This window comes from Diabrotica undecimpunctata, chromosome 5, assembly GCF_040954645.1.
Source record: "Diabrotica undecimpunctata isolate CICGRU chromosome 5, icDiaUnde3, whole genome shotgun sequence".
Lineage (NCBI taxonomy): Eukaryota > Metazoa > Arthropoda > Insecta > Coleoptera > Chrysomelidae > Diabrotica > Diabrotica undecimpunctata.
The window spans coordinates 125606816-125626235 of record NC_092807.1 but is presented as its reverse complement, the minus strand read 5'-3'; the positions used below and the strand labels follow the sequence as shown (position 1 = coordinate 125626235).

Sequence of the window (19420 nt, the reverse complement as noted above, 5' to 3'; positions counted from 1 at the left end):
ACACATTACAAGAGGCGAAAGATATGAACTGCTTCGAATAATTATTCAAGGAAAAATAGCAGGAAAAATGTCCATAGGAAGAAGACGAAACTCCTGGCTAAAGAATCTACGGGAATGGTATAGCTGTAGCAGCAACAAATTGTTTCGGTCAGCAGTTTCGAAAATACGTATAGCCCTGTTGATCGCCAACCTTCGGAACGAAGATGGCACTTGAAGAAGAAGAAGACTCTTTAATTTCTTTTAACTTTTTTCCATTATTTTTTTTCTTCTTGGTTTTCTAATTCAATTAGTTATGTTTTTTCGCCTAACTTGTTAGCATTCCTTATTTTAACCTCTACTCCTATATGTTGTTTGATGAAATTGTTTATTGTTCCTTTTAACCCTGCTTGCTTATATGTGTATATCCTTAGGCCGTTTATAACTATATAATTTATTCGTCGGTGTTTTTCCAACACTTCCATGTTTTTTATTATTTCTTTGAGTTCCTCCTTGATCTCATTATTTTTTTGTTTTAGTTCTGCATTTTCTTTTATCAGCTCTCTGTTTTCCATAATGAGCTTTTCTATTGTTGCCTTGCTTACTTTTTGATTTCTTTTTATTTCCTTAATGTTATCGGTGAGGTGGCTCATCATTATTGGTAATTGATCAATTTTTGTTTCCTCATTTTTTTTTTCTCTGGAGTTTTTGTTGGTGTTCTTGAGAACTTCTTGCTCTTTCTGCAAATGTTATCTTCTTTCTCGCTGTCTTTATTATGTCCTTCCTTTTTGATCCTCCTTCTGAAAGTGTACCATCACTGTCTAAAATTTTCAGATATTTTTCCATTTTCCGGCGGCAAACACTGTCTTCCACCTCAACAGTTCAGAGAAGACAGCGTTTACCGTATTTATTTTATGTTTATTAACTACTGGTATTTTTCTGTGTCTACCCCGAAAGTCTACTCACAACGGTAACGTCGCAATTTCAAAGGTCAGAGTTTTGTTTCTATGCTGTGATGTTAGATAGGCTTATTAATTATAGCAATCTTACTTTTTATAGGGCCTTGGTGTTTTCCGATGTTATTTCACCGATTTTAAAGTTTTTTTTAGCACTGACCTTCACTTAATGTCTTATATTGTTCACTGGATATTTTCAATAATTTATTTTTATTTACAACTCTCAGAAATTGAGTTTATTGCAGACGACAAATATTTGTTTACGTTCTGGCTACCGTGTTGCCATCCTTCGTTTTATGTACAATAACGAAATATGTCCAGTAAAGCTTGATTTTATATAAAATATGTAATTTTCATAAAATTGAATACAATCCCAACTTACAACAATAATAAAATTGTATATAACAATAATATACCAATATCTACTTTACAAGACAGCGAAATGAAAATGTAATATTTAGTAAAAATACTATAATGACTATATATTTTCTTAATTATTATCTTTTTCTTATATAGTTTAAAATATTTTATTACAGACCTTTGCAAGTCCTCCTGGACGTCCAGTTAGAACAAGTTCGTTTCATGCCCCGTATAGCTCCTTCATTACCTATAGATGCCGAAGCTAGTGATCCAGCCTACGCTATGGAACACGCCAGTGAAAACTTTATTACCTGTGAAGTGATGCTAGGTACAACGACAACAGAGAGCTATAGTGATTTTAGTGCTAACGACATCCAATATGGGTTTGAAGAGGATCAACGAAATAGGGTTTTACGGACTTATATTCGAAACGCGTACGTTTACCATTTAAACGAGATATTTTCGGCTGTGAAAAATGAATACACGGATTGGGACAAACCTATCCAACATCCGATTAATATCCGAGATTCTACGATGGAGGCGCTGAGTGACGGACATACTGTGTCTCCATTAGTGCGTGTCGCGTATCTCCATGCGAGGAGAGGTGCTAAGACTTATTTTTTTCATTTCGGTTATCAGACCAAGGACAGCGACTATCCTCAAGTAAGTTTTTAAAATCATTTTACCTAATAAGATTTTGGAAAATAAGTCTCAAGCAAAACTAAGGCATCTGCAAAGGTATCAGTTTATTAGACAAAACGCTAAAGCGTACTAGATTATTATTCAAAAAGTTCCTATAATTTTGAAGATCAAAAGTGAGTAGACAGGTTTGAGATCAAGAGGATTTTGTGATATGGAGTTTTTCCTTTAATAGTTTGAGAAATTAAACATATACAAAGGAATTCTGCATTAATACAGGTTGGCTACAATTTTATCAAACGTTTTCTTTGTTCATTATAAACAGGTATCTTCGTTTTGTTTAAATATATAAATATATTCCCGGTAGTTTTCCACTTGTTGAATAATGTAAGTAATATCTTATCATATTTTATGAGTCTGAAAACTTCTCTATTCGTGATATGTTCTGTCCATGATATTTTTAAGAACACTCTTCTAAAAAGCCACATGTCAAGTAATTCCACCACGTCCATTGCACATATTATCCGAATAAAGAATGGAAAGGAAAAGGTTTTTTTGAGGTGTGTAAAAATGAATTTCCTAGCTGAGCTCTTTCGGCATACAAAGCCATCCTAAAAGCTAGGCTACAATAGAACACTAATATATACATATATACATATATAGAAATATCTTGAGAACTAAAGATAACTGAATCATGACAATTGGAATAAAGGGGTTTTGAATATTAAAATACTTTCACATATTCACAATATTCTGAACATTTTTTGTAAATACTTCCCTGTACTATTGTGAACAGTTTTTGAGTTATAATGGTTTTTATATGACAATTGCACTTTTTTACCATGTATAAAGTTGAATATCCTCTTACTTACTTTACTTTATCGTGTCCCGACATGTCATTTATAAAATTTCGGTCCAGTATCGGGCTACGTCGGGTTCATCATTGTTGGCGAGCCACAAATCTTCGAGGTTACATCGATGAGGACAGTTTCTGCATGTAAGAAGATGTTCCATATTCTGTGTTTCTCCATAGTCACAGTTCATATCATCTTGGTCTATTTTCTCATTTTGCCATGTTAAATTTTACTGGAACGACCTCCGTTCTTATCCTATTCATAGTTTTCCACGTTTTAAAGTCTAGGGACTGGCCGGTTCATTGAACCTGGGGAAGAGGAAAATACTCAGGCGGTTTATCCTGCAATATTCCAAGGAAGCTTTTTTTGGATTTTAGTTGCTTTCTTGGTATTCGAGCTTTGTATAGGGCATGTCGCTCATCCGCGATCTAACCAATTTTCTCTATGTGCTCTGCAACGCCTCTGCGTGTTAAACGTTCTGCAAAACCCTCTTCCTTATATAGATTTGAGAGTGGCGTTAGTTTCATTCAGTAATAACTTGTTTGGTGTGGGCAGATCTGCCCCAACCAGGACACGCATGTTCAGCAGTTGCATAGCATACATCTTCTTGGGATAGCTTTTCTAGATACATTTTTTGGTAACTCTACAAATTTTTCGTAGGTCTCTACTTTTGGTTTAAGACGTAGCAGATCAGAATCTAGCATATCTGCATACTTTTGCCAGTTTGCCTTTTTGAAGTAAAATCTCCTTCTGAATGGAATAGCTTGTGGTCTAACAATAGGAAAGATATTAATACCAATTGGTCTATGCTGAGTTTTTGGTATTTTTGGTTTTTGGGGCCATATACTACTTTGGTACATCGGTCTTCGAGGTTAATAATTAAAAAAAGATATCCGGGTTATAATCTCTTTTCCAAACTTTGCTCTGAAAAGATGGTGGAAGTTTAGGATTATAGATTAACGTGAGGCCACTCGTTTCGGCCCATGCTTCTACTGAGTCTCTATTTGCGTCCGAATCTACATAGCCCCAGAGTAAACTATGACTGTTATAGTCTCCCAGTACAAGCTGACTGGGTTGTAATTGGAAGTTAGTTGGGGGTGAGAATATAAAAGGCTGGTTTGGGGGCTTGTATACTGAGGTTTTTGTGCACTTTTCGATCTCAGTGGTTATTATCTCTATACCGTGTACATTTGTTGTTCCAACAGATAAGACTATGGTTTGAGTTTGCACAAATACTACGCTAGCATACTTATTGTGTGGTAAAGATAATTTCTAATGTCGTGGACCTGACGTAATCATTTAGTGACGTCGATCTACGAACGAAACAACGACACCAGGCATTGCTAAGGTAAAAACGTGCAGTCCTCTGTCACCTCGGGGGAACAAATAAGGCAAGATATTTCTTACACAACAATTTCTTAGTCGAAAACTATTATCGAACACTGAGCCTCATGAATCATACTTTAAAAGTACTGCTGAAAGTAATACATAAGAGAATATACGAAAGGCTAGAAGAGAATATTAGCGAGACGCAGTTCGCGTTCCGAAATGGAATGGGTACTCGAGAAGGACTATTTGCCATCAACATATTGATTCAGCGATGTCGGGATGTAAACGTTGATCTACACTTGTGCTTTTTTAACTACGAAAAAACTTTCTATAAGGTCAGACATGAAAAACTAATATTAATACTTATGAACAAGCGCATTGACAGTAAAATTATAAAGATAGTGCAAACATTATACTGGAACCAAAGTGCCATAGTTCAACTTGATGGGCAACCCTCAGAAGAAATGAAGATCTGTAGAGGAGTTAGCCAGAGATGTGTTTTATCGCCACTTTTGTTTAACTTATATTCTGAATAATATCAAAGCGGGAGTTGCCGTTAACGGAAAATTAATTAATAACTTACGATATGCAGATGACACTGTGATCATAGCAACGAGTATAGAAAATCTACAACATCTTGTCGAAAGCTTAAGTATGAATAGTGCCGAGATGGGTATTACTATAAACGCTAAAAAAAACGAAGTACATGCTAATTACAAAAAGACCACAAAATATACATCACCTATTGATAATCAATGGTAACGTAATAGAACAAGTAGAAAAATATCAGTACTTGGGAACTTTGATCCAATGATCCTACTGCAGAAATAGACAGACGAATACAGATTGCCAGATCAGCATTTATGAAGCCACTCCTAACGTGCAAAAATCTAAATTTGTAGATCAGACTACGTACCATTCGCTAAGCTGAGACTTGGACATTAAAAAAATGCAATTTAAAAAGAATCGAGGCTTTCGAACTCTGGTTATACCGCAGAGTATTAAAAATATGGACTGATAGAATAACAAATAAAGAAGTACTGGAGAGGGTTGGTAAAGAAATAGAACTAATCACCACTATACAAACCAGAAAACTGGAATACCTAGGCCACGTGATGAGGGAAAATATGAAATTTTGAGACTAATAATACAGGGAATGATTCAAGGAAGAAGATCTGTTGGCCGAAGGCAGAACTCATGGTTAAAGAATCTACGTGATTGGTATCAACGCAGATCGACTGATTTGTTTAGAGTAGCAAGTTTAAAAATAAAATTAGCCGTTATGATTGCTAACCTCCGTAGGGAGACGGCACTATAAGAAGAAGTCTAGGAATTTTTTTTTGTGAACAAAATGTATAAAGTTAATTAATTTGAAAACTGCAAGAAATAGGTATAGGGACTACTAATACAGATCGATAGTGAAAAACATATTTTGCTAAAATACTGAATCACTTACCCGTCCATAGTTAAATTTGAAAAAAAAATTGGGCGAAAATTTAGGATGTCGGTTGTATGCCAATTTTGGCAGCAACCTGTATAATGAAAAAGGCAACTTTATACTGTAAACAATATTGCTGTATCTGGTTAATAAGTTCATAAGGAATTTAAACTTTGATTCAAATTACATTGGAGGATATTAAACTTTATATACATGGTAGAAAAGTGTAATATTCATATAAAAACCATTCAAAAACGGTCCACAATAGGTATAAGTAAGTGTTAACAAAAAATATTCAGAATAACGTAATTATTTAAAAGATTAACAAATATACAGGGTGTCCCATTAAAAAACGAAGTTATAAGCAACTTCCGGTATAACCAGAAGTAGCAAATAGATGAAAATTTACTAAATTTCAATAACCCTAACACTCTCGTACGTAATAAAACGCTTAGTACTCTTAACACGTAAAATTTACGTATATTGAATTAACAAATCTATGAAAAGTGGTTAATTAACAAAATATTTGTTGCAAACAGAAATACACAAAAAAAACTCTTACTAATAGCATATTCAATAAAAAAATAATAAAATATTCAATAACAGTTTTAACACCGCTTAATTTGGTGTTCTCCGCAAATACGTTTTTTGCATTTCGGGCAATAAGTGGTCGTCATTCGTTTAATTGTTGTGGGACAGATTGAGGAATACTTCCTTGGGCCTTTTTGGTTTTCTGTTACGACTTCGGAAGTATCTTTTTTTTCCAAGACCTCAGAAATATTTTTTTTTAATTCACGGTTCAATGTTTTAGTTTTATTATATATTTTCGGGTTTTTTTGTATTTGTGTTAACTGTTCCCTTTTTATACATTGTTGATAGTAGAGCCACTATTTTATTATTTTTAGGTTTATAGGACACCAAGAAGCAAGTTTTACTATATGCGTACATAGACGTGTTGATCTGACGTTGCTCATTATTTTCCAATAATTCTGATGGAATGTGTGGTTTATTCTTCCGGATCGTCCCAAGTATTGTCAAATTATAGGGCTTTTTTAGTAATTTCTCTGCCAAAGGAATATTCGTGAATCAGTTGTCCATGGTCAGGTTCGGGTTAGTGCCGTGAATTAAAGCTGTTAAAACAGCTACAAAGTGATCGGCTAGAGGAAGGCCATTTGTTTGGGTAGATTTGCCTAAATACGGTTCAGCATTGACCAAGCACTTGATGGCGACATCGCATAACAAAACCAATTTTAACCCGTACTTAGCAGGTTTATTTGGTAGGTACATGCGAAAATTGCATTTTATTCTAAAACCCACCAGCTGCTCATCAATTGTCAAATATGAACTAAACTTGTAATTTGTTTTACAATGGTCAATAAATTCCTCCCATATTTCTGATATGGAGACAGAAGCAGTAATTTCTCTCCTTTCAGCTCTAGTTGTCTTATCATCTAACCTAAGACAAGCAGTCAGAAATTCAAATCGAAATTTGCTCATTGTCGCTCTGTATCTGGCACCGGAAAACGATGTATCAAACATAATATTCGATGACAAGTGATTGTCTTTTAGTACTGCAGCGAGTATATAAAGTCTCAAGAGCGCCTTCAGTTCTTCTAGATTGGTTTCAAATGTTCTTTGGGCAGCGTCATGATAATTTTTATTTTTTCGGTTTATTTCTTGATTTGTATGTGTTACTATTTTAGTTAGCATCGAATCGGTGAAAAATATTTCGAATGCACGCAAAAGTTCTAAAACGCCCCTGACTTCAGCCTTAGGACCTGGCTTTATATGGACAACGTTGATTGCAGGTGTTTTACCGATTTTTTCCAATAAGAGTATCTCCATCTGGAACTATAATGTGTTTGAGATCAATAACGACACCCTAAAACTTATTAAGATTAGTTTAACAATTGGCACATACCAAATTAAATAAATACCTCCAGAAAATTGGTACTGGAGGGCTCCCCTCTCTACGCATGGTCTGGTTGGATCATTGTTTCAGTATCGATAGCAACATCCTATAAATTACAAAAATAAAATTAAGTGCAGGCTAGCCAATGAATTATAAAATCAACCTACCCCTTCAAAACTCATACTAAAGGACAATTCTTCTTGTGCCCTAGGTGCATTTGAAAGTAGTCTTCGCTTTTTTGTAGGCATTGTAGTACTCTTTGTATTTTTCCATATACATCTTAGACTTTTTTCCACGTCCTCCTCCACATTTCCTTTATCGGGAACAAAATCGGGATCAACAATGTTGTCATCAGAATCACTATCAATTCCAGCGCTATTCACTTCAATATGATCTTCTTCCTCACTCTCACTACTCTCGTAACTCAACCGTTCAAGTTCGGCATATTATGTAAGCGCCTTTCTACTCATTTTATAATAAAAAAATGTCCGATAAAACTCTTGACATGTCAAATTAACGTACGTTTATTTATCTATTAATGCTCTTCACACGTAGAATTTACGTGTTGACCCTTAGAGATCGCGACACACTAGCACCTACTTGGTCGAGATTTATATTACAACTTACAACTGGCGAAAAATATTACCGAGCCTACTCGAGGCACTGCTATTTATAGTACTTGGAGTGGGAGAGTTGACGCGTTTGACAGTAATTAGCGAGTCTACTCAATTATACGTAATTTTTAGTTTTTACGTACAAAAGTGTTCTAGGATTAAATAGGTTACCCTTCACAGAGATCTTATTTGGTGAAAAAATCCACAATTTTTCTTTATAAAAGTTATGTTACTTCTTTTAAAAAACACAACTAAGACGGAACATTAGACTCTACAAATAAAAACACATTAAAAAAAATTAATGTTTAACGTTTACGGTAGGTGTGTAAGAACCCGACCATTTAGTTGGAGTTGAAGCGGTAGATAAAATGAGCAGAATCAAGAAGGTAACAATTGGCCTGTGTCATAAATCGGAAACATAGATTATTTAAATTATCAAAAAATAGACTAATTTAAATTCAAAATGAAATAAGAAATTTTTATCAGAGAAACATCATAGCCATAGACAAACAAGTCCATTTTTAGCAAAACTGAAGACAAAATTGATAAATTAAACCAAAATTATATTTTTAAACTTCTTGTGGGGATTGTTATATGACTGATAGCTCAGTAAATAAACGAGAAAGGCGGCGATACCCTGCAATTGTACACGCTATAGACTTGCCCTGTGTAAACGCATGGCTAGAGTACAAAATCAAACCTACTCGATTTGATTATTTAAAAAAAGCAATCATAAAGGTATTGATTTTTCATACTTACACTGTAGAAGCTTTAACTTCTGAAAAACAGTAAAAAGAAAGAAAGGTCGTCCTTTATAATATACTGGATAATTCTCCAAACTCATCCCATTCTTAAACCCCACAAACTTTGGAGTTGAGACCAATAACTGAAGTACATTTGGATGGAGTGGATTATTCACCGGAACAAGATGGAAAAGCGTTCGCTTCTACATGTTAATGTCTGGGTTTTAGATAATTGTCACGAATAAAGTGCGATAAATGTAACATAAACTTATGTTTAAATAATAACAATAATTATTAAAAATTGTATCATCGTCTAGTTTTGTTGGAAATATTTTTATATTACCAAGAACTGGCGTACACATTTGTCTACAGCGGTATTTTACCGTTGACTTACATTGTATACAGAAATGTGCACAAATATTTTAGTTCAAATATTAAACAAAAACACTTTGTAAAAAATTCTAGTTCCTAGTACAAACCGAAAATTTATAAAAAAAAGGTACTATATACATCTACAAGCACAACATTGTAATATTCATCATCATTCTAGCTTCACAACCCTGCATGTGTCCTAGCCTCAAGAATTTCTCTCCAGTCTTCCCTATCCATCGCCTTTCTGCACCAAGCACGTATTCCCATATTTCTAATGTCTTCATCGATGTTATTAAGGAACCTTGTTCTGGGTCTTCCTCTTCTTCTCTGACCAATGGGTCTATCAAGGAGCGTTTTCTAGCTGGGTTATTTTGTTCCATCCGCATGTCCTATTCACCTCAGACGTCCTATCTTAAGAAGTTGTATCGTCTTCTCCCCACTCCATTGTTATTCACTGTTCCATAGATTAGCCTTAGTAGTTTTCGTTTGAAACATCTTAACAAGTTTTCATTATTTTTTGTTTTGATATAATTGGGGATTTAAGGAGGATATTGAGTCCAAAACAGCATCTGTTAGCCGTGCAAATTCTGCGGTTTATTTCTGAGGTAGTATTATTTGCAGTGTTAAGAAGCGCTCCCAGGTATACAAATTCGTTCACCACTGCATTCTTGTAGCTGATTCTTTTAATGCTACATACGTCTCTCGTACAGCGTTTTCCGTTCTTCCAATAATATTGATATTTTTAGCATAGACCAGTATTTGCACTGATTTATTATATATTGAACCAGTGGTTGTGATTTGTGACATACGTATTACTTTTTCCAGAGCCAAATTGAACAGTATACGGGAGAGAGTATACCTCTCAAACTAGCTTAGTTCTGTATATGGTGCCATACGGTGACAGTACTGTGGAAAATATTTTATACGCTGCATTTAAAAGCAGAAAGGATACATGTGGCAACTACAGGGGAATCTCACTAATCGGTACTACATATAAGATATTAGCTTCAGTTGTACTAAAATGATTACTACCATATACAGAGGAAATTATTGGCGATTACCAATGCGGCTTTAGGCCTGGAAGATCAACAATCGATCAAATATTTACTATCAGACAAATGCTAGAAAAGTATTGGGAATATAATAAAGAAGTACACCAGATCTTTATAGATTTTAAACAAGCATATGATTCCATAGATCGCTTAAAACTGTGGAGTGTAATGATGGAATTAGGCGTACCAAAGAAGCTGACCATGATTGCGCGAATGTGTGTCAACAATTCCTTTGCACAAATTAAAATGGGAGGCAAAACTCCAAAGGCTTTCGGCATAAGCACCGGACTCAGACAGGGAGACCCGCTGTCCCCATTACTATTTAACCTAGCATTGGAATATGCAATGCGAAAAATCTATACCAGAGTCAAACCAGACATAACTGCCAGAGGAGCAAAGATTATTCTCGCATTTGCAGATGATGTAGATGCAGTAGCACAGACAACACTGGAAGTTAAGGATATAGTATCGAACTTTGAAGAAGCAACACTAAGCGTAGGCCTGAAAATAAACGAAGAAAAACTAAATACATGGTCGTATCAAAAAAGGAACGACAGCGAATAAGACAAAACATTACCATAAACGATCATAATTTTGAGGTGGTCAAAGAATTCAAATACCTAGGAGCAACAATTACCAGTGAAAACACAGGAGAACGGGAGGTTGAAATACGAATACTGGCGGGGAATAAATCATTCTTTGCCATTCAACATCTAATGAGGTCAAAGCTTCTCTCAAGGCGTGCCAAAATCCAAATGTTCAAAACCATAATACGACCAGCAGTGACATATGGAAGTGAAACATGGACATTGAGAAAGAAAGAAATCAATAAGCTATTAGTATGGGAACGCAAAATCCTGCGAATTATATATGGTCCTTGCAGGGACAGCGTGACAAATGAATGGAGGAGCAGATACAACAATGAAATAGAGACTCTCTTCCGGAAAGGAAACATCGTAAGATACATAAAAGCCAATAGATTAAGATGGGCAGGCCACGTGGTACGGAGTGATGACGACAGACTAATTAGCAATGTGTTTTGGGAAAGACCAGATGGTAGAAGATCGACAGGAAGGCCTAGAAAAAGGTGGAAAGACCCAGTCAGGGAAGACCTGGAGAAGATGGAAGTAAGACCATGGGAAATAATAGCACAGGATCGGAATCAATGGAAGGCAATAGTAAACGCGGCAAATACTCACGAAGAGTTGTAAAAGCCAATGATGAATGATGATGATTTAGAAGCGTAATTCTTCTGTGGTTAGAGCTTTCAAAGATATCTCCTCTTCTGTGTATGGTGCAAAGTATTCCAATATTCCAATCGTTTGGGAGGGATTTCTGTGTCACACACATACAGAAATTGTAATATTACATACTCATAGTTCATGACTAAAAGGGTTAAAACGAGTTAAAGTATATCCATTTGTTTTAAATGTATATATTACAACAACAGTTACATTAAATTTAAATTTTAAGTAGTAACAGAATTCTTAAGCTCTAATTGTTTTTTTATTTTGCAGCGTCTGGGTAGCATACGAGGTGAAGACCTTATCTATATTTTGGGCTTGCCGATGGTCGGTGGAATGCCCCACTTTCCCCAAAACTTTAGTAGACAGGACTTGGGTGTTGCGGAAGCTATGCTTAACTTCATAAGCAATTTCGTGAAAAGTGGTGATCCTAATGCTCCGTCGCAAGGTAATAAGGACACTGTTCCACCGGATTATGGAACTACCCGGGAGAAAACGCGGTATAAAGGTCTTGTGTGGGATCCTTACGAGATAGGGACGCAATTTTATCTTAGTGTCAGTAAGTATATTTTTCACTTTTTAAAATTATAATAAATTTATTATTAGTAAAAAAATAAAAAAATTAAAATTTTAGGTACCTACTAAAGTTACTTAATAAAATTATAGAAAACTAATATCTGATATATATATACATATATATATATATATATATATATATATATATATATATATATATATATATATATATATATATATATATAATAGTTTTATGAGTATCTTGAACCGTACTATATTTAATATAAAATTAGTATTTCTTGGGTTTAGGTTCAATAAGTTATATTAAATTTGGAAATAGATTTTATTGTCCATTGAAATCAACGTTTTGGCAGGAAACCCTCGCCTTTGTCAAGATTCTAAAATTTACAAGGTTAGGAACAAAAAGTATTTGCAAAATATACAAAAAAAAACTTACCAAAACGTAAAACGTGACAATGACATTGATGGTCCCGTCATTTCGGAAGGCATCCAATTTGCATATTACGAGGCATGTCGAAATTGTATAAGAACCGCCTTTGAAGTTGGTGATTGGTTATTGAAATTTTAACTAAATGACAGTGGCGCGCACTATTTAGTAGATACAGCTAAAACATGTTATACTAAATAAAGGCGATTTTTTAGTTTTCAATAATTTTGAACATATAGGCAACATTTGAAAAATTATCAGTAAGATATTTGATGGGACAAAAACAATAATACCTTCGTAATACGTTTTACCTGAACAAACAATCTATTTTTGTTGTACAAAATAATTATTAAGTTCTGAATATTGATAAGTTTAACAAAATGGATTTTTAAAATAGCAATTAATTGTCCAGCGTATTTTCCAAAATATCAAATACCAATACAATACCAAAATATTAAAGAGTAAGGATAATTATATGCTAATGAATGGTCCCAACTACATGTACCTAGAAATTCCACCTGATTTAATTATTTTCTTGGAAGCATTTTAGTGATATAATAAAGTCATGTAAACATAAATATTCTTGTCTTTGGGAAAGGCCTAATTTCATGGACCTACCCGATTTAAGATTGGGTAGGACGAAAGACGATCTTTAAATATATATTAACGATATAATAAAGACTACCGTCAATATTGCTGTCCTTCTAAAATATATGCACATCTAAATTTGTAAATGAAAACTTAAAAGATATAAAATTAACTCCATACACATACTCTTTAAAAATTCATATAACTAATGTGAATGTTTCAAAGAAAAACAACAAAATAGGGGCATAGGACCGACAAACATGGAAGGCAATAGTAAACGCGGCAAATACTCACGACGAGTTGTAACGCCATTGATAATGATGATGATGACGTAAATAATAATTCAAAATGATTGGTATGTTGCAGGAATAATTTTTTAAATTTTAAACAGACAACATAAAGAAACAAAAAAGTACATTGAGAAGTAACTTAAAGCGATAGTAGAAAATTAAAAAATAAATAAATAAGAGCTTTCTACGAAAACAAGAGCCTATGAACTCTTTCTCCATATATGAAAAATGATAACGATCTATTACTAAATGAACTAGCTAGGGGAATAATGATAATTTGGTAAAATTATTTTACAGTAATGTGGTTATTATTTTACAAAAAATTATGGTAAATAAAAATGAAGTAGTAATGGAAACACACCATGGAATTGTAGATGATCACATAGTAATAGAACTATCTACAGACCAAGAAGTAGTAAACAAAATAACGAAGTAAACGTAATAATAGCTAAAAATAACGACTGTAACGAAAGTACAGAGAATACGATATTTAGGAAACATCGAAGGAATGAAAAAAGAAATATGTCGAAAATGGTATTCTCGACACACCCAATACAAAAGAGAAACGGAGGTAGGCAAAATGGGGTACAAGAGCATAGTATAAAATATTGACAAATAACTAACATTGAGAACTAAAAGTAAAAAGTGTTGAAATATTGAATTTGAATATCAAAAATTAATACTAAATGCATTGAAACTCCTTACCTGTTGCTTCAGCAGTCTTATTTTTTACCATTAGCAGAGTGTCCATTTCACTTTTCATATTGTCAAAATAATTATACACATTAAATATTATTTGACGACCCTGCTCTTTAATAACGCTACGTTTTTTCCGTCCATTTTCAGCAAGATTGTTTGAAAAGAAAATTATCTAATATTTAACACACACAACTTGTTCTCAACTGCACTGCTGCGCTACTGAGTATTGAAATGATTTACTGCTAAGGCGTGGCTTAGGTAGAAATTTCAAATTTTGATCTCTGCCCAGTGCGATAATATGCAAATTAGATGCCTTCCGAAATGACGGGACCTATATGTGTTATGACTTTAAAGAGTTTTTTATGGTGTTATATTTATTATTATTTAAATCAGATTGAAATATATTTTATTTAGGTTCTGTGTATCTTTTTGTCATTGATTGCGTTGGTATTTCTTTTTATTTCTGTTGATTCGTTTATCTCCCTCTTCTTTTTCTTTTGTTGGATTTATAAAATTTTTGATGTTTTCGAAGCCAAATTTATGCTTCTTCTCATTTTCATGTTTTGTGAGCGCCGTGACGTTGTTCTTGTCATATTTGTGAGAACGAATTCTGAATTGAAGCAGTTGACTGGTTTGCCCGATATAAACACTTCACAGTTAATACATGGTGGGCGGTAAGCGAATGGTACACTAAAATCTAATTGACTTATGAGAGTTTAAGTCTTTCAGAACCATTAGGTTAGGTTGCTCAAAGAAACAATTATTATTGATCTAAATAACGACAGTGATAGTGAAACTAACTTGTCCATGTATTTTTTTTTAAATTTAAGTACTTTTTGAATTGTATTTATATATCGTAAACTTTCTATATATACGTAATTTATGTAAATAATAATAAATTCAGTTGATAACGGTATAAAACCAGATTTTAGACACACGTTAATTGTAAAAATAATTTTCTAAAATATTTTTGGCTATGTTCTATTTGTACCCTATTTAGAAATAAAAAAGTTTTGTAAATAGATCTCTTAGACCTCTTACCTTAGAGGTAAGTCACTTTTATACATTATTATCTCTTTTTCACTCAATATGAGAGGCCACTTTTTGGCTTTCAATTCTTTGAAGAAAACGTTACTTTTATAGATATCGACTGATGCTGTTTTCTAAATACAAAACGAAACGATCAAGGTATTATTTTAAAGTAGACGGTAGAAAAAGTAGTGTTATGCATGTCCGGGAGCACAACGAGCGAAATGAAGTGCAGCAGTCGCAATATACCTCATGGTGGTTAATGTAGAATTTTTATGTTTTATTAAAATACGAAGCATATAATTATATGAATGATTTACATTTTTGACATAAAAATATTTACTTACTACGTTAGAAGTTGATACTAGGTGATAATTATTGTCAAAATTATTTCTACAAATTAGAAAACTCTTGCATAATATGGTGTTTTGCAGTTTCGTGCTGGATAAAGTTCTGATAAGCGGGAACACAATGAAAATGTCACGAAGTTTGCTACTAAATATGGAGCGTCAACATATTTTCCAGAAACAAGAATTACGTGACATAACTTCTGAATTAAATAAAAGCTCATACAGTGTCTGGCATTCGCGCCAGCAAAAACATTAAATGGGAAGATTAAAATGAGGGTGTATTACTAAACAAATAAATTGCATATAATAAAAAAGCGGAAAAATAATCTACACTAGTATCGAAATAATAATATATATTTCGAGGGTTTAGTGTCAAACAACGTTATCTACATTTTTTGTGAAATTGAGATATTACTATAATCGAATTCACCGTTTTCGACTTCTTTAAGTGTCAAAAAAGTGTATCTCTATCTGAACTAGATCAAAAAATATATTAAACGTTAACTACCAATTGTGAAAAATTTGTTAATGTCAAAAACATCTAAGGGCGATAACGTTATTTCACAGTGAATTTCGTGATATATCAAAAACAGTTAACGACTATTAACGTTTATTGACGCTAATATTTTAAGCGGTTATTGTAGTTAAGCGTTATTTATAATTCGTATTCGTTTGAAAAATGTTATTTTGGTACTTGATACCTAAATAAAATATCAATATACATCATTTTAAAATGCTGATGGTGTTAAAATATACACGTCGGACATAATAGAGAGATGGGATAAATCGAGGGAAGCAATCCAAACAACATGCGCGACTCTATTAAAGCGTGCCAGACGGAAGAAGAAAGAATGGATGTCTGATGAGATAATGGATATGATGGATGAAAGACGTGAATTCAAGAATAAAAATGCAGAAAAATACCAGCAGATCCACAAAATCATAAGAACGAAAATTCGAGAAGCCAAAGAAAAATGGTTTTCCAACGAATGCAGGGAAATAGAACAATACGAACGAAAATACGACAGTTACAATATGCACAAAAAAATAAAATCAATGACAAACAAGAGGAAATTCAATAAGTCACCCAACAGCATAAAAGATGGCGATGGAAATCTTCTCTCGGAGCCATCAACGATCTTAGATGGAAATCATGGAAATCATACATAGAAAAATTATTTGCATCTGACAGGACTGATGATCACCTATATGGAGAAGGAGAAACAGGACCTTCAATCCCTAAATCGGAGATAGAAGATGCCATTGCAGCACTAAAAAACAATAAGTCAGCAGGTCCGGACAATGTACCCTGCGAAATATTAAAGATCCTATGTAAATCAGACAAACAGTTCCTTGATAATGTAGTTGAACTTTTTAACAACATATATAATAGCGGTAAAATCCCGGAGAACTGGCTGCAGTCAACATTTATTACAATCCCGAAGAAACCAAATGCCCAGATCTGTGATGACTACCGGCTTATAAGCTTGATCAATCATGTCACTAAAGCGTTTACTAAGATCATTCATAGAAGAATATATGATAAATGTGGGTCAAATATTGATAGATCGCAGTTTGGCTTTCGGAAAACACTTGGAACTAGAGAAGCAATTTTCGCTCTCCAGGTGCTTATACAGCGGTGTAGAGACGTTGATAAGGACGTGTATTTGTGCTTTGTGGATTTTAGAAAAGCATTTGACAATGTCAATCATGAACAATTGATAGATATTCTGCGAAAGACAGGTATTGACGACAAGGACATTCGAATTATGGCAAACCTATACTGGGGTCAAACAACAAGAGCAAAAATTGGCAACGAACTCACTGAAAGTGTGCAGATCAAAAGAGGTGTCCGTCAGGGGTGTATATTATCCCCACTCCTATTCAATATTTATTCCGAAGAAATATTTAACAAATGTATGGAAAATGCAAATGAGGGCATAAAAATAAACGGCGAGTTAACGAACAATATAAGATATGCCGACGACACGGTGATCCTTGCCAGTACCATAGACAAATTACAGCAGGTAATGGAAAGAGTTTATTCAGTTAGTGAGGAGTACCGCCTGAGCCTCAACTTCAAGAAGACAAAGTGGATGCTGATAAGCAGGAAGCAACAGCCTGCTCGACAGTTACGGATAAGTAACATACTAATTGACCATGTAGAATCTTATGTGTACCTTTAAACCAACGTAAATGCAAAATGGGAACAGGCCACAGAAATTAAGGCGAGAATAGAACGAGCTAGAGCAGCATTTAGCAATGTGAAAAAGCTCCTCATAAGCAGGGATTTGTCTCTTCCCCTAAAACTACGTCTAGTTAAATGCTACATTTTTCCGATCTTACTGTATGGTGTGGAGGCCTGGATGCTGACGGAGACGCTCACGAGAAAACTAGAAGCATTCGAAATGTGGATGTACCGACGCATTCTTCGTATATCCTGGACCGAACATGTCACCAACATAGAGGTAATCCAAAGAATCGGAAAGGAGAAAGAAATCGTGAATACAATTAAACAAAGAAAGCTTGAATATCTAGGCCACATATTGAGACACGATAAGTACCGTCTACTGCAATTGATTGTCCAGAGAAAAATAGACAGTAAGCGAAGGCCAGGCAGGAGAAGACACTCGTGGCTCCAAAATCTGAGGAAGTGGTTCGGGCTCACATCGGTCGAACTATTCAGAAGCGCCGCATACAAGATCAGAATTGCCATGTTAATAGCCAACGTTCGCAACGGATAGGGCACTTGAAGAAGAAGAAGAAATACAGTGGTCCAAAACATATTACATAATAGAGATAAAATTGTTCTGAAGCTATTTTCTTGTGGCATGTTAAAGTAATTACTATTTAAATGGGAATAAGCCACAATTAAAGGTTAAAGTACGTTTATTGACGTTTCAATTTCCACTTCGGAAATCGTTCTCAAAATACAAACATTAGTAAATTAAACAAATTTTGTTTTTTTTTTGTTACTTAGTGAAAAATTCTTCTAATAATTTAATTTTATCTGACTCATTTATATTGACAATTCAGACATACATTATACATTTTAAAGTAGACGACTTTAAAATGATATTGCCAATATTGTTGAGTTCCGTTCCAAGGACGACTTTACTTGTAAGATAGTTCATTCGATTACATGAAATCAACTTTAACTTGAGAATATCCGTCAGAAAAAATCATAGCATGTAATCCGTCTTTAAAAAGACAAACACATGCCGTAATGACAGTAAAAATCTTCTGTTAGTGATTCCATAGTAAATTATGAGGGAAAAACCAGGAAAAAACCTAATAATACTATCCCGACATGGTAAGTATTTGGTCGTGCATCCACATTCCACATTGATCCACATTGCTATCACGTGAAAAGACAGTGTCCTTGAAGTAAAAACATGCCACACAATAAGGCGAGATCCAACCGCTAATGCAATAAAGCGGTAAGTTTAAAAATATGAAAAAGAAGGCGAAAACCTTGTCTGTACGAACCATTAAATGAAAGAAAAAGATGTTAAATTCAAGGACACTGTCTTTTCACGTGATAGCAATGTGGATCTGAAATGTGTTCCCATTAGCCGGGTGTCTCCTGTAAGCATTGGAAGCTTTTGTGGTAACTTCATTATACCTTTTATAATATTACTATAATAAACACTTAATCTTTTCAATAATGTTACCTACAGTAAAAATTAAATTAAATTAATATCATACTGTTGGAAGTGTGATCTTATGATCTTGTTAATTCTCGACAAATATGTACTTATTTTTTACATAAGTTTTTTACATACTTTTTTAAATTACATGTACAATAACCACATGGTCTTTTGCTGTGCTATGATTGAATCAAATTGTAAACTGAAATTATTAATTGTTTATACAACCTAATTAATTAATATCTAGTTTTTTAAGCTTCTTTACCCACTGACTACTACATGTCTTTTTGAGGTACCACATTTATATTAACTTATTATATAACTTATTTATATTGGATTAACGGTCGTACTCCTTTTTTCG

The 19420-nt window shown here is 33.9% G+C and overlaps 1 protein-coding gene across 1 annotated transcript in view; it reads left to right on the top strand.

Annotated features, from left to right (window-relative positions):
• Positions 1 to 19420, top strand: part of LOC140441766 (neuroligin-4, X-linked-like) — a 960081-nt gene that overhangs the window by 707734 nt on the left and 232927 nt on the right. The window contains exons 8-9 of the mRNA XM_072532673.1: positions 1469 to 1955; positions 11763 to 12048. Of these exons, the coding sequence (XP_072388774.1) occupies positions 1469 to 1955; positions 11763 to 12048 (773 nt within the window). The remainder of the gene's footprint in view (positions 1 to 1468; positions 1956 to 11762; positions 12049 to 19420) is intronic.